Source organism: Babylonia areolata, chromosome 19, assembly GCF_041734735.1.
Source record: "Babylonia areolata isolate BAREFJ2019XMU chromosome 19, ASM4173473v1, whole genome shotgun sequence".
In the NCBI taxonomy this organism is placed as follows: domain Eukaryota; kingdom Metazoa; phylum Mollusca; class Gastropoda; order Neogastropoda; family Buccinidae; genus Babylonia; species Babylonia areolata.
Window position 1 is genome coordinate 15684634 of NC_134894.1, and position 16093 is coordinate 15700726.

Sequence of the window (16093 nt, forward strand, 5' to 3'; positions counted from 1 at the left end):
GAATGTGCTTGTTTTGATTTATGAGACATATTCACATATTACGACCTCATTCCGGCTTTCTTCTTTCCGACAAACATAAAAAGGTTTTCTGTAAAAAGGCTATGAAGGTTGCGCATGCGTGTGTGTTTACGAACACCAACTTCCTGTTTCTCGTGAACAGCTGTGAAAAAATTGTTTTTAGGGTTTTCCAACCACTTTTCACTTTCATACTGAAAAAGTGTGTTATGTTTTGCCGTTGTAAGGTACCTGCTGTGACTTTCGACAACTTAGACTGTTAGAAAATGGTGATCATTTGACCTCGTACAGTCTGCAGATTTTTTTACGATGGGCTATTTGTTCTCAAAATTGTGGAGTTTGTTCTCAAATGAAGGTAAGTTCACCAGTTATGTTAATAATTTTTTTTTAATAATAAACTTTGTCCGTTCCAGTTAAAACATGTTGCAATGTTTCGATGTTACATTATATCTGAGAAATATAAAGATGTTGTTTATAAGTAACAACTATTTTTAATTAAAAATAAATAGATGGGGAAAAAAGACTGTCATCTGTACTCGTTGTGGCCCCCCTCTGACGTAAAACGTCGAGAAATTGATTGAAAATTGATAATGAGTGCAGTAAGCATGTTATCAGACACAGATTTAAGTGAATTGCAGCCTTTTTTTCTTCTTTTTTTCCAAGCTAATTAATGTCACAATCTGCAGTCCCCTGAGGCATTGCTTAAAATTAAGGTTGGCACTGGGCATCAATCCTTATTCATGTGCAAGGAACAGCTCAACATCAGTCCCTATTAATTCAGTGGATGTGAAGTTGAATTCTCAGTCAGTGAAAGTTATGCGGACCTTTCTTGATTTTTGAGTTTTTCCTGCTCGAACTTTTCACCAATGGCTAATAGAACCACATACAGAAAGATCAAACAGAAATCAAACTCTTGATCCACAGACTGGTCACGTGACCCTCAGCACATCTTCCTGACTCAACTTTTCTCCCCCCAAAATTACCAACGAACTCCCACTGTATAATCTCTTTTTTTCCTCTCTTCTTTTGTGTGGAATGGCAGAGAGCAGTATTTTATAGGACTGTATGCAGCTCTGGGCTATACCTAGGCCTGTATTGTTGGTATCTTTTGAACCTGAACGGAAGTGAACCAAGGTGGAAGCATTTGCTTCCAACCAGCAGCAATTTTTCCTGTGGTAGTTTCTTTATCATTCTTCCCACCTGTTTCCTACTAGTGCTAGACACCCTCACACCCCTCCATATTTTATAGTTTTTTGTTACATTTTTGCACCAGCCAGCTTGTCACTGTCACCTTGCATGAGCGTGAACACACACACACACACACACACACACACACACCACGTCACTGTCAGCTTGTGTGAGCATGAACACACATGCACACACACACACTGACACAGTGACACATACACACACACACACACACACACACACACACACTGTAGTTCCATCTGCTTCCATTAAAAATGTCTTATATGATAATCAACACGTGTTTGAAGTAGTTCAAATTTTAATTTGGAGCCCAGTTGGCTCTTGGTTGTAATTTTACTGGTTGACTAGTTAGTTTGTTTTATTTCATTAATTATATTCTTTTTTTCTTTCTTTCTTTCTTTTTTTTAATGCTGATTTAGGAGAGACTCAGAGAGGACCAGGGAAAGTAGTGATGATTGAAGGCATGGGAGGGGTGGGGGAGATGACGGATTTTCATCTGAAATCACAGATATGGATAGACGTTAAGCAAAAGAAGGAACAAACACACACACACACACACACACACACATACACACACACACACACACACACACACACACACACACACACACACACACACACACACACTGTGAGTGTAACAGAGTAACTGTCAAAATAAAATGACACAAGAGTAAAATTCTCTCTGTCTGTCTGTCTGTCTGTCTCTTCTTTTCTGTCAGCCCCAGATAAGTTGGGTTTTCTTATGTCAATATTGTGTATGATATACTCATATAGTCATAAGATTAATAAGAATAGATTATTTGCCTGATTGAGCAGGTTCATCACTGACCTGCCTGCCCCAGTTGATGTGAAAATAGTATGCTTTAGATAGAATATCCTAGATAAAGTTCTGTCACTGAGGGTGTAAATGTAGGACAGTGTATGATTAGGTTCATGAGTACAGAAGCTGGAATAATCCTGTAACTGGAGCTGTGGGATTAAGTTCCACTGATACAGTTCATATTGATATTCTGTCTGTTTCTCTCTCTCTCTCTCTCTCTCTCTCTCTCTCTCTCTCTCTCTCTCTCTCTCTCTCTCTGTGTGTGTGTGTGTGTGTGTGTGTTTGTGTGTGTGTGTGTGTGTGTGTGTGTGTGTGTGTGTGTGACAAGCAGTCTGTGTATGTGTGTGCACATAATTGTGTGCAGGTGTGTGTGTGTGTGTGTGTGTGTGTGTGTGTGAATGTGCATGCATACAACTTTACAAGTTTAGTGTTAGTTACTGTGTGTGTGAGTCACTGAGTGAGTATTTTGTGAGAGTTTATTTTATTTATGACTCTTGGACTTTGTGCCTATATTGCTTTTTATGATTTTATCATGTCTAATATGTCTAGTTATGGACTCTTTTTCTTTGCAGAGCACAAAGTCATCATTGTTGGTCTTGACAATGCTGGCAAAACAACTATCTTGTATCAGTTGTGAGTATTTTCCAATAGTAGAATTTGAGTAGTTATGTAGTGTACATAAAAACTACATTTTATCCTTGAATACTCTGTAACTGTTACAGTGTTAGTGTAACTGTAAGTGTAACATCTAATTCTCTGAGTTTGAGGCATTTCATGTTGTTGGTTTTTTTGGGTTTTTTTGTTGTTGTTGTTTTTTTGGGTTTTTTTTTCATTTCCTGTTTTATTGTTTTTAATTTCATTAATGATAATATTGTTATTAAATTATTAATATTATTACTTCCTTATTTGTGGTGATGGCTAAGGGGGTTGAGAGGGGGGGGCGGGGGGGTCACTTCAGAATTCAGTAGTTCTTACTTTATAAATGATGATGATAATGATGATGTTGCTTTGTGGACTTGAAGTTGTCATGTTCAGTGTGTGCTGCAGTGCAGTTTCTGTTAAATTAACAGTTAATTGACAATTGTTAACACTATTTCCAAATATCCCCAATTTAAAATGTTCAGTGTGTTTTTATTATGGCTTTACATGAGCATTGAGCACTGGATTGGGAATTGCAAAATTAGGCTGAGAAAGTTCTGGATTTGTTCATCTTTGTATTGATGATGTATGATAATGAACTTGTAGACAATTCATTCCTATCCTAAACTTCAGAGAACACTTTTTTAAAAATTAATTTTAACATAATAAAAAGGATCCTTTCTGTGATTGATTGTTGCATTTTACAATATGAATTAGCACTGAAATTTAACAAAATATCAAAATGTTCCTTTCATTTTCTTTCTTTCTTTCCAAATTCCATTTACTTAAAGTTGCATTCCTTCTAATGCTGTGGCAATGGGGGATATTGCTTATTGAGCTAGATGAAGATCAAGAAAATTAAGCGCTACAGTATTTCATTATTTAGAATATACTGGAACTTAGTGAAACCTGCCAAAGCTAGTTAAAGATAAAAGAAAAGATAAAAAATAGAAAAAAATAATAACAACTGCTGCTGCTACAAAATTTACAAACTACTTCAAATTCAGTTGTGTCCACCTATACAGGGATAGTATACACGTATGCATAAATCATGATAATGATGTCTAACATGTTCATAGCAAATACTGAAATAGCACTGAGCAGAATAGTGAAAACTGAAGGTGATTAAATGAGGTTTTCATCAGATATGTTTATAATCATTTTCATCTGTGTTTATTTTATATTTATCACATGTTCTTTGCTGTGTTATTATCAGACCTGCTTGTGTGATTGGGTGTGTTCATTATTTGTGTTGCTGTATTGTTGTATGGTGTGGTGTTTGCTTCTTGACAATGTTGTTGCTTTTGTGTTGTCACGTGGTGTTGTGTGTAGTTTATTGACAATGTTGCTCTTGTGTTGTTGGGTGGTGGTGGTGAGTGTGTTTTCATTGTTGTTGGTGGTGTGTGTTTGTTGGCAGTGTTATTTCAACTTTTAGTTTTATGGTGTGTGTGTTTGTTGACATTGTTGTTCCAGTGTTATCATGTGGTGTTGTGTATGTTTATTGACAATGTTGCTCTTGTGTTGTTGGGTGGTGGTGGTGGTGGTGTGTGTTTTCATTGTTGTTGGTGGTGCCACTGGTGGTGTGTGTTTGTTGGCAGTGTTGTTTCAACTTTTATGGTGTGTGTGTTTGTTGACATTGTTGTTCCTGTGTTGTCATGTGGTGTTGAGTGTGTTTGTTGACAGTGTTGCTGTGGTGCTGGGTGTTGGTGTGTGTTTCAATTGTTATTGCAGTGTGATGTGTGTTTGTTGACAATGTTGTTATGTTGTTGGGTGATGTGTGTGTTAGTTATTGTTGCTGTGTGGTGTGTGTGTTGATAATGGTGTGTGTGTGTTTGTTGACAATGTTGTTATTGTTATTGCTGTGTTGCTGTGTGTTTGTTGACAATGTTGTTGTTGCTGTGTTGTTATCAGTTGCCGTTTTTAATCAGTTGCGGTGTGTTGTTTCAGCTTGATGAATGAAGTGGTGCACACGTCCCCAACGATCGGAAGCAATGTGGAGGAGGTGGTGTGGAAGAACATTCACTTCCTCATGTGGGACATAGGGGGGCAGGAGTCCCTCAGGGCCTCCTGGAACACCTACTATACCAACTCTGAGGTAATGACCACCCCTCCCCATCTCACTAATCCCTACCCATATACCAACTCTGAGGTAACGACCACCCTTCCCATACCACCGATTCCTACCCATACACCAACTCTGAGGTAATGACCACCCCTACCCATCCCACTAATCCCTACCCATATACCAGCTCTGAGGTAATGACCACCCCTCCCCATCCCACTAATCCCTACCCATTCACCAACTGTGAGGTAATCACCACCCCTCCCCATCCCACTAATCCCTACCCATATACCAGCTCTGAGGTAATCACCACCCCTCCCCATCCCACTAATTCCTACCCATTCACCAACTATGAGGTAATGACCACCCCTCCCAATCCCACTAATCACTACCCATATACCAACTCTGAAGTAACGACCACCCCTCCCCATCCCACGAATCTTAACCCGTACACCCATCCCTACTCAACACCTATACCAATTCTGAGGTAATGACCACTCCATTGCAACCCACCTATTCCTACCCAACACCTACTGCACCAGCTCTGAGGTAATGACCACCCCTCCCCAACCCATCCCTACCCAGCACCTACTAAACCAACTCTGAGGTAACAACCACCCCTCCCCAACCCACCCATCGCTTCTCAACACCTACTATACCAGCTCTGAGGTAACAACCACCCCTCCCCTACCCACCCTTCCCTACCCAACACCCACTATACCAACACTGAGGTAACAACCACCCCTCCCCTACCCACCCTTCCCTACCCAACACCCACTATACCAACACTGAGGTAACAACCACCCCTCCCCTACCCACCCTTCCCTACCCAACACCCACTATATCAACACTGAGGTAATAACCACCCCTCCGCTACCTACCCTTCCCTACCCAACACCCACTATATCAACACTGAGGTAATAACCACCCCTCCGCTACCTACCCTTCCCTACCCAACACCCACTATACCAACACTGAGGTAACAACCACCCTTCCCCTACCCACCCTTCCCTACCCAACACCCACTATACCAGCTCTAAGGTAACAACCACCCCTCCCCTACCCACCCTTCCCTACCCAACACCCACTATACCAACACTGAGGTAACATCCACCCCTCCACTACCCACCCATTCCTACCCAACACCCACTATACCAACTCTGAGGTAACATAAACAACCACCCCTCCCACTACCCACCCATTCCTACCCAACACCTACTGTACCAACTCTGAGGTAACATAAACAACCACCCCTCCCATACCCACCTATCCCAACGCAACACCTACCATACTAACACTGAGGTAATGACCACCCCTTTCCTACCCACTACCTACTACACAAACTCTTAGGTAACGGGCCGCCCACGGAAAGAGCTCAGCCCTCGTTTCTGTGAGCACCAGTCCCAACTGGCGCTGCAACCGGGTTGCCTCAAGCCCTGACTAAGCGCGTTGGGTTACACTGCTGGTCAGGCATCTGTTTGGCATATGTGGTGTAGCGTATATGGATTTGTTCAAATGCAGTGACGCCTCCTTGAGCTACTGAAACTGAAACTGAACTCTTAGTTAACAAACACTGCTTCCCTCCAACAAAACAAAAAAACAGCAACACCACCTGATCCGATAAGGATCTTTCTGACTAAAATGACCTTTGTAGCAGTTGATGTTTCTTTGAAGGGATATAAGCTTGCATTCAAAATACCTTGCTTTTAGTTTCATTCAGGTTCCCCCCCACCCCCCACCCACCCCCCAGCCGACTCTGCATTCCAGTTGATCTTATACTTTTTTTCTTTTTTCTTTTTTTGTCCCATCATCTGCACCGTTTCAGTGGCATTACTCCCACGCCGCTCATTTAGATTCCCCCATACATGGCCACACCCGGGTTCATCCATTGCAGTTCCAGCGTCGGCAGTCCACAGGGAACCATCGATGTTAGGTCGCCAGGAGGCCACACACCAGAGGAGACCCTGCACTGCTGCTGAGTCACTTCGGTGGTGTTCAGTGGTGCCTGTTCTGTTTTAACATACTTAGGACACCACCTACTAAGCCCCCTACTAACGACAATAATGGCTTAGTCGCGGAGCCAGACGGAGTGAGCGTCCCTCCCAGAGTGGAGACTGCCACCACGTCCCTCAAACAACAGCCCCCCATGAATCTGCTGACACTGACGACATTGACAGGACTCACCCAAAGCACGGAAGTGGAGGGGTATCAAAACTGAGGTCACCATGAGAGCAGGGCATGAAAGGCCACAGACTTTGAGACTATTTTGTTTATATTGATGACGGTGAAGGAGGAGGAGGATGACGATGATGATGACGATATTGCTACGGAGGTCCATTTTGGTTTGGGACTGTGTGACAAGGTTGTACTCTACGCTTCCTGTCATAATGATATCCCGGCCTTAACCAGGCCCAAGAGATACAGACACTTGCAGTGTTGGTCAGGAAATAAGAGCAACACACCCAAAGACACATCCTTGAAGTGGATGACACTCAACTGTGTGGTCCCAGTCTCCCCATTTAAGCCCACAGCACACTCAACTCTGGGTAGGAGCCAGCCACGGGCCGAAAAACCCACCTCCGCTGGGATTCGAACCTGCATCCTCTCAGCCGTCAGTCCGCGATGCTAACCACTTTGCCACGGCGGCTGGTGTTCATCTTATTCTTATCTTTCACCACCAGTGGCAGCCACTCCAGAAAAAACAAGGGGGAGGAGGGGGCGGGATAGGGGGGTGAGAGAAAATTAAATAGAAATGGGATTTTAAAACAGTTATTACTGTGGGTGGATGATTCTTTGTATGGCGTGACCTATTGCAATAGTATTTGAGGCACCGAACGGGGCAGAGATGCCTATCTTCATCATCTTGTGCCAGAATATCCGACAAAGGTCTGACCCTCAGAGAGGGGGAAGGGACCTCGGGGTCTTGGTTCTTAGCCAGAAACTCTGGAAGGAAACGAAGAGTGATGGAACCATCTCTGTGGAATGCTAGTAATCTTGCAGATCATATGTAGCTAGTGCAGAGTGGTGGCTGTTTCTGGGTTACAGATTTCTGGTCTGTTGTGTAACTTAAAAGCATACCATTTTTTTTCTTTTGTTGGGGAGGAAAAGGACATGTATACAAGTCTGTATGCAGGCATGAACATGCATGTGTGCATGCATACACATGTGTTCACATGTGCACACACATATGTATAAATAAATATTCAAGGGAATTTTAATTTATGACATTGAACATGTGATTGTTTGCATGCCTCTATGTGTGGTGTGTGTGTGTGTGTGTGTGTGTGTGTGTGTGTGTGTGTTCTCTCTCCCAGTTCATCATTCTGGTGATTGACAGCACAGACAGGGAGAGACTTCCCATAACCAAAGAGGAGCTGTGCAAGATGTTGGCCACAGAGGTAAACAAGATGACAAGTCACACAATATCTGCAACAAGCCCTTCACTGATAGTGATACAGTGTGCTTTTATTGATTGCTTGAGTTTGAACACAAAAGAGATCAGGTGCTGTTTTTGAAATACCAGTCACCATGAAACGTGATTCATTTCCTTAAACATTTTACCCCAAGTAAAACTAAATGATTGCATGACTGGAGATCAAGTAACTTTCAAGCACACATAAAAGAATCCATGACAGCAAGAGGGTTGTCACTGGCAAAATTTTATAGGAAAAATTTTATAATGAAACAAATACATCTACAGACAGAATATAAAAAAAAGGATAAAAAATATGAAGCAATACATTGTAGCAATATGCTTCCCCTTGGGAAGGCAGCCAGTGTTTTACTCAGACAACTCTGCAACAAGAAAGCAATGCCATAAAATTCAATACATTACAATTCCAGCATGCAAGAATGCCACATGATGATAGATACATGCATTAGATTTTTTTTTTTTTTTTTTTTTTTTTGTGGATGTTTTATACCACACAAAGATATGTATATAAACATTGTCAAGATCAACATATCATAGTGATCATGAATTGAAGTAGTTTTCTGAATTCTATGAATTTCCACACCACCCCTTACCCCCACCACCCACTCCCACCCCTTTATTTTACTTTGTTTCGGAATTACAGCACACACTTCAGTTAATAAGGCAGTATTTGGACCCTGGCTCCAAACCTTCCAGTGTTGCAGAAATCGATTACTCCTACCCATGTGCTGCACCTCTCATGGCCTTGACCCATTAAGTAATGTTACTGTGTTGCACCAGTAATGGCCTTGACCCATTAAATGATGCCTGTGTTGCACTTGTAATGGCCCTGACCCATGAACTAACACTCTGTGTTGTCTGATGAGCAGGAGCTGCGTAAGGCGGCACTGCTGGTGTTTGCCAACAAGCAGGATATCAAGGGCTGCATGTCAGCTGCTGAGATCTCCCAGCAGCTCAACCTCACCTCTGTGAAGGACCATGTCTGGCATATACAGGCCTGCTGCGGCCTCACTGGGGAGGGGTGAGTCCAACACCTCAGTGGACTTATTTTATTTTTGATTTTCTTTCTTAGTTTTTTTTCTTCTTTTTTTGTTGTTTTTTTAAGGTGCAAAAAATCAGATCATGGTGCTTGTAGCCCAGTTGACTACAGAGGTGCTATTTCAGGGTTGAAGGTGTAAAAGAAGATTGAAAAGATCCTGAAACTGAAAGAACTTTGAGACTGAGTGACATTTTGTGCTGCAGTTGTTGGGTGGATCTAAAAGAATAATTTTTTAAAAAGTGTACATCCATAAGATGGTTATAAAAAGGACTTTAGAAACTTTAGTTTGTGTATTTAAGATGTTGTGTGGATTAAGAAAATGTGTCAAAGAGGGCTAAAAATGTCCTTAAAATTTAGTCCAAATTTCATGTGCAGAAAAAATTGTCACCATGCCAGAGAGGGTTAAAAATGTATTGTTTAAAAAGTCCTGAGAAACTTGGGACTGATGTTTTATGTATTTCAGGGCTAAGTGGATTAAAAGAAAATAAGTAAAAAGGAAGTTTTTGCCATTTGTTGACGGTTTTATTTATATGAGACCAAAATTGGCTTAGCTTGAAACAAGTTTCAAGTGTTTGTTGAAGCAGGTAACATTTATCTCTGTCTTGCTACTGGCCTTGTTGTACTTATGTTCAGATGGGTGTTCATATATATCATGTTATTTCATTGCCATCTGTTGGTTTCAGATTTTCCCCTCGTAGGAACAACTGAGGCTCTTTCAGTTTAAATAGCACCCCTACTGTGGAAATTCTGTGCCAAAAATTTACTACTTTCTATCGCTCTCTGGGCCTTTTGTTTTTGTCACCTCTTTATTTTGTTTTCTGCCTTGCTGGTGGAGAAAAAAGCCTTGAATATTTTTTGTCTTTATTTGACTTGATTTTTAGGCATTCAGTTTTTAAGCATCTTAAGCAGGATGTGTGAGGTGCTCGTTTTGTATTTGTTTTGTATGCTTGTTGTTAGGGATAATTTTGTGTATCATGTGCTATTATGTTGATGTCCAGGTTATTTCTTTTAATCCTACGGCAAAAACAGTATTAGAATGGTCAACTTCAGAGGCATCTCCTAGGTTTATGAGAATGTGTATGACCATACTTGTGCCTAATTTACAATTACAGGTGTGTTTTTTTTGTTTTATTACAGATGGATTTTTTTCATTTGTTTGTTTGGGGTTTTGATGTGTGTTTTTTGTTCTTGTGTTGCATGACATCAATATTTTCACTTTTTCAGCTCTGATATATTGCTGTGTGATCAACTCAACAGTTAACAACAAAGAAAAATGAAAAGATGATAAATAAGTAGGAAGATAATCATAAATGTTAATTGGTGTTGATGGACGTGTTATTTTCATTACCATGGTGGTGTTGGTTTTCAGATTGTATCAGGGGCTGGAGTGGATCACGAGCCATATACGGAGGAGGTGACGGAGAAGTGCCTGATGACAGTATTCCAGTAGGAATCGTGTCATGCATCGCTCCCATTCAGGGGGGGTGACATGCTCGTGTATATTCCAGCATCATCGCAGTGCTACAGTGATGGAACATGCGTGTCTTCTGAACTGTATGTGTCTGTTGTCTGTGCGTGTACCTGTATATCAAATATTATGTGTTTGTAACGCTGGTTAAGTGTGTGTGTTTGTCAAGTAATCTGGGTGAAGGTTCAGCGTGCTTTCTATCTTCGCGAAGGTGCGGCCTTGTTTTAGGTGTTAGGTGAAGTGTGTGTGCGTGTGTGTGTTCATGTGTATGCAGATGACAAACATGAACAAGAGACTTAATTTAGCTTTACCTCACTCACTTTTGTTTGCGACCCCTTCGCCCCACTTCCTCCAGGGGCTGTTGTTGGTACCTGCTTCCTCATTCTTTCTCAGAATAGGAAGGGTTCAGTAACAGCACTGCTTATTGTTATTATGTTAGTGGAAAGTTTTGCCTGAGTGGAACTTAAAAGTCTGTAGATTTGTTAAACAAAACAAAAAAATTCCTAACCTACAGTGTATACGCTTAGTATCACTATCAGTTTTTCTACGAGACCTTCCACGTAACTGTATCAAGGTTTAAAACAAACTGCAGAACCTTTGGAAGGAAACATTGCAGATAGAAAGTTTTGCAGGGGTCATAATAATGTTTGCAGTAACATAGCAAGGGAGATAAATTGCCAGTCAGTTGTCTCATTCGTCATTTATCAGATGGATTCCCCCGTCTCCTCGACAAAAGCGGCAGTACGTTGCAGGTCCTCCAGGTGTCTGTAGAGCTTCCAGGCCACTGGGATTGGGTCAGGCCAGTCAATCATTACCACTCTTTGGAGAAAGATGACGTACCAAATTCAAATAAACAAAAACTTGAAAAATAAATAGGTTAAGGTGATTACTGTCTTGTAGAAGTTTTGTTTGGATTTTTTTGTAATTATAATTTTCTTTATGCAGATTTTTTGTGTGCAAAGTTAGGAGATTATTCCTTGTTAGAAAAGTTTTTTCTCATTCTGTCTTCTATGACACACGAAAACAGATGAATGCGCCAGTAGAAAGCAGTGCTCAGAATCATTGAATGACTTTTAGTGATGGTGTGACCTCCAAGTTTAGCATGAATGCTGAGAACAGCTTGGCCAGGTACCATTGGAAGGGCAAGGGCTGAATGAGTTTAGAATGGTTCAGGTAGGTACTATGCCAAAATAAAAAACAAAAACAAAACAAGTGTGGACACTGATGAGTGATGACCCTACATTCTCAGGTGCCAGGTTATATTCATGCCACTGTTGTTGTTTTTTCTTCTTTTTTTTTCTTTTTTCCCCCCACACATGCATACACACCTCTCTCTCTCCAAAGCATTATGTTCTTGTTGATCAAGGTCATATCCAGTGACTTATCAAGTGTTACTGCAATGACATCAAGTTTGATGGACAAAACAGTTTACCTTAGTGCACAGGTTAGTTATATTATTATTCCCCAAGACAACTGAATGAATAGAAGCAGTTCAGTGTCATAGACTCTGACAAAACTAACTCTACCTTGATGCACAAGTTGGTTATGTCGTAATCCTCAGAACAGCTTTCTGAACAGGAGCAGGTAGTTAGCTTCTGCCCTTGTTTCAGTCCACCCACACCCATTCCCCCGACCCCTGCACTACCCTCCTTTCCTGGTCACCTGCTTAAGGAAAACCAGTTCAGGGAGGGTGGTGCGTAAGGGAGGGAGAGATATCTATATATATGTTTGTGGGTTTTTTTTCCATTACATTCACTGTAGGTCGTCATTGCCAAACAGAGTTCTGGATGAGTCATTATGTATCAGTACCATGACACTTGCAGCAAATGTCCAAGATTTACTTTTCACAAGCAGTTCTTATAGTGTGGTGAGCTTGTTTGTGGCAGCGGAATCAAGCTGAAACACGTTCAGCTACACTGAAAATCAAGCAATAAGAGTAAGCCAACTGCATTGTGAGCGCCTGCTGTTGGAAGTGTCTGTGTGTAAAAAATGGTAGCAGTCTGCTGTTTTGAGGAATAGAATTTTAATTTCCAGACCATTCCCTTATAGTTATTATAAAACTTGCCCACCTCATGTTTGTCTGTCCCCAGAACCTACCAGTACACTGTACCAGACTGCTTTCTGTTGTAAAATGTGTTTTCACAAACGCTTGTCCTTGCATGCTTCACCGCAAGATACAGCTTGCCCGTTTGCACCCACATATATGTGAAGGAGTTTATGCACTTATGCTGTGGGAGAGAAACTGATTTATTGAGGAATGATTAATTGGTTGATTAGCATAATTATCTTAAATGCCCAATGAAGAATTTAGGGGAATACTTTGTGTACATACAGTTGAGGTACATATAGAAAGAGGGGCTTGATGATATAATTGTGGAGGTTAGTTGCAGGACTGGATAAACTTCATACACACACATGCACACCTAAGACACATGCACACACAAACATACACAACACACACACGCACACACACACACACACACACACACACACACACACACAGACGCTTGTCCATGTGTATATACTGCTATGTGCACACACAAACAGCATACTGATTTCCTAATGGGAAATTAAGATCTAGTCTTCCACACCATGAAGTGTTTCCAACTGACTTGCTTGTGTTTATAGTTACATTCAGATACACATCTTCAAGCTTATGATACAAATGAAACATTAAAAGGACTAATTATCAGTGCAAATACTGTTTGTTTTTTCGTACAAGATATACCTGCCCATAGAATTAAATTCATTGAAAAGCCTTCTTCCATTACATTGATGAAGAAGAGAGCACCAAGGTTAATAGAAAGCTTCTCTTTAATGATAAACATCATCAAAAGCAGTGTATCTTCTATTGTACAAATTGCAATAATTATAATAAGGTACCTTGTAATATTAAAGTGAAGATTTGGTGAAGGCCTGTACATATACGTTTTTTCTTCGTTTGCAGTGTGTTCATCATCAAAAGAAGAAATCTTGGATTCCAAAAGAGATAATTTGTATTTGTTGATGTTGCTTAAAATTTGTAACAATCTTCTGTGCCCTTGGCATTTCTACACAACCTGTCACACAGCTCTACCCATACACTTGCTAATGATTTTTGGTGTTTTCAAGGTTTTATTCCATTTGCTCTCTAACATCTGTGAAGGATTACAGGCATATTAAAAAACAAAAAAAAAACAACAACAGTAAGTTAACCTGATGATAGTTCACACAAAAACACCATCACACACTGCTCAGTATTGATTTGTTTCCTCTTATTTTGCAGGAAATTCAATGTGTAATATGACTGGTCAGATTCAAATCTAAAAGTAGATGTCTGTTTTTAGATTGAAGTTGCCTCGTTCAGAAGATTGCCGCCATTTTGTACATGAATGAAGTGTGGCATTGTTCCTTTTTGTTTCCTTGGCATGATTATGTGTGCTTGAGAGGGGAAGACGAAACTGATGGATGGAATCACTCTTTCTGCACCCCCCCTATACCCACCAACATTTATTTGATTAATCATGAATGTTCATATTGGCATTGTGACAAGATGATAATACAGACTTAATTGCATTCATGTATGTGTACATTTCACTAAAGATGAGCTGTTTACCGAGAAAAGATATTCACGCATTTTTTTCTTTCCCAGCTAGAGAGGAAGAAAAGGGATACATGTAATTGGAAATGTGGAGTGTTGAACTGTTTGTGTCTTCTCTGCCCCTGTCCCTCTCCCGGTTGCCCTTACCCCCGTCCTACCCTCAGGTAGCCCCATCCCCAGCCTCCCTTTTTTTCCTTTTTTTTTTTTTTCCTCCTTCTCTTCAATATCTTTTCTCCAGTGTCTGTTTGTCTGTGGTTGTTTTTCTTATATGTTTCAAATCGAGATCCCCCACCCCTTCACTCACTGCATCTGTCTCCTCCTGGCCCCCAAACACCCTTCCCCTTCCCGGTCTCCCATTGTCTCCCCCTGCCCCCTTCCCTTTCCCTCCTTTTTAAAAGCATTTCTATGTGAAGTGTCTTTTCATCTTGAAATTGAAAGTCCATTTTGTTGGAATTCAAATTCTTGTGTGTTGGAAGATAGTGTGTGTGCTGTTTTATTGGAACGTCATGATATACACCTATTCAGAGATAAAAGATTGAACAAAAAGCCATTGAATTTATGGTTTGTGTATATAGCTCATAAGTAACGGTTATTATAATAGTTGGTACAACATGTTCACTGCGTCTTTAAATGTGTGTGACTGAAACTGTTATTTACTAAAGGGAGAAGGGAAGTAAACTGGCATGTTCACTGCGTCTTTGAATGTGTGTGACTGAAACTGTTATTAAAACTAAGGGGAAGAGGGAAATATTTTTATATTCTCAATGTTTCAGCAACTTCTGTACATACACACATACCATGCATCTGTACAGATTTCTTTAGATTCTTCAGTTCTGTGACAGAAGGTCCATAGTGTGATTTCCAAGGTGAGGGTTATGTTTTTGTATAATGTGAAATTGCCTTGGAAGTTCCTGGAATATGCAGGGATTGTGCTGTCACACTTTCTATAGTGTATTTTATTATGCATTTAAATGGCCTTTTTCCACAACCCCCTTTTTTTTGAATATCTGTAATAGCAGATGCAAAAGTCCTCCTGTAGTGTTGTGTCAATGACATAGATAGGCTGTGCATACTGCTGAGAGTTTGTTCTCTTTTTTTTAGGGATCATGTTTTGAGTGACAATTTAGCAATAGAACAGAAAGCTAAGGACTGCACAGTATCTTGCAGGTCTTTCGTTCTTTGTGTGTGTGTGTGTGTGTTTTTCCTTTCTGAGAAAAAAAAAAATGCAGAGTTGTGAGTTTCTGGTATTATACATGTATATGCATAACAGTTTATAAAACATCTTTCTGAAGGGAAGATCATGTCTCTCCAACACTAAACACCAGATTAGAGAGCTGGTGAAGAAGTTAATTGGAAGTACCCCCATACTCTTTAACATTGAATTGATTTACTTCTTTTGTTTTTCAGTTGTTTTTTTGTTTTTGTTTGTTTGTTTTTTAATACTTTTTTGTGATGACTTAGTGCAATCCCTGAAAATAATAACAACACATACAAGAAAGCCCATGATTTTCTTTGAACTTTTCGCTCTTGCTTTCTCTATCTCACTCAGTTTTTCTCTGTCTCTTTCTTTTCTACTTGTAATGAATATTTTAATGTTTGATTTAATGGTATGAATGTTGAACTACATTCAGAATGAATATATATATATATATAAATATATATATATATATTTATACCAGGTCGTGGTGTAATGATGATGATGTGGTTTTAAGTAAGGGAGTATATTGTGTCATTAAACTCTTCATTGGTCATGTTGGTCATGGCATGGTTTTGTCTTTCTATTTGCCTTCATGAAAGAGAAGGTCTGTCCCTATGTGTCAGTATGTTT

The 16093-nt window shown here is 40.3% G+C and overlaps 1 protein-coding gene across 1 annotated transcript; it reads left to right on the forward strand.

Annotated features, from left to right (window-relative positions):
* The first annotated feature begins 130 nt into the window (after positions 1-130).
* LOC143293500 (ADP-ribosylation factor-like protein 5B) lies at positions 131-16025 on the forward strand. The gene is made up of 6 exons (XM_076604399.1): positions 131-370; positions 2617-2677; positions 4631-4778; positions 8060-8143; positions 9048-9199; positions 10587-16025. The coding sequence occupies exons 1-6, from the start codon at positions 325-327 to the stop codon at positions 10633-10635; spliced, it is 540 nt and encodes a 179-aa protein (XP_076460514.1). The 5' UTR covers positions 131-324; the 3' UTR covers positions 10636-16025.
* Positions 16026-16093: the final 68 nt, after the last annotated feature.

Bases quoted from the DNA above. Each gene is read 5' to 3' on its own strand.
- LOC143293500 (XM_076604399.1), top strand. From the start codon at position 325: ATGGGCTATTTGTTCTCAAAATTGTGGAGTTTGTTCTCAAATGAAG. The intron at 2,678-4,630 runs GTGAGTATTTTC...GTGTTGTTTCAG, and splicing joins ACAACTATCTTGTATCAGTT to CTTGATGAATGAAGTGGTGC. The intron at 8,144-9,047 runs GTAAACAAGATG...TCTGATGAGCAG, and splicing joins GCAAGATGTTGGCCACAGAG to GAGCTGCGTAAGGCGGCACT.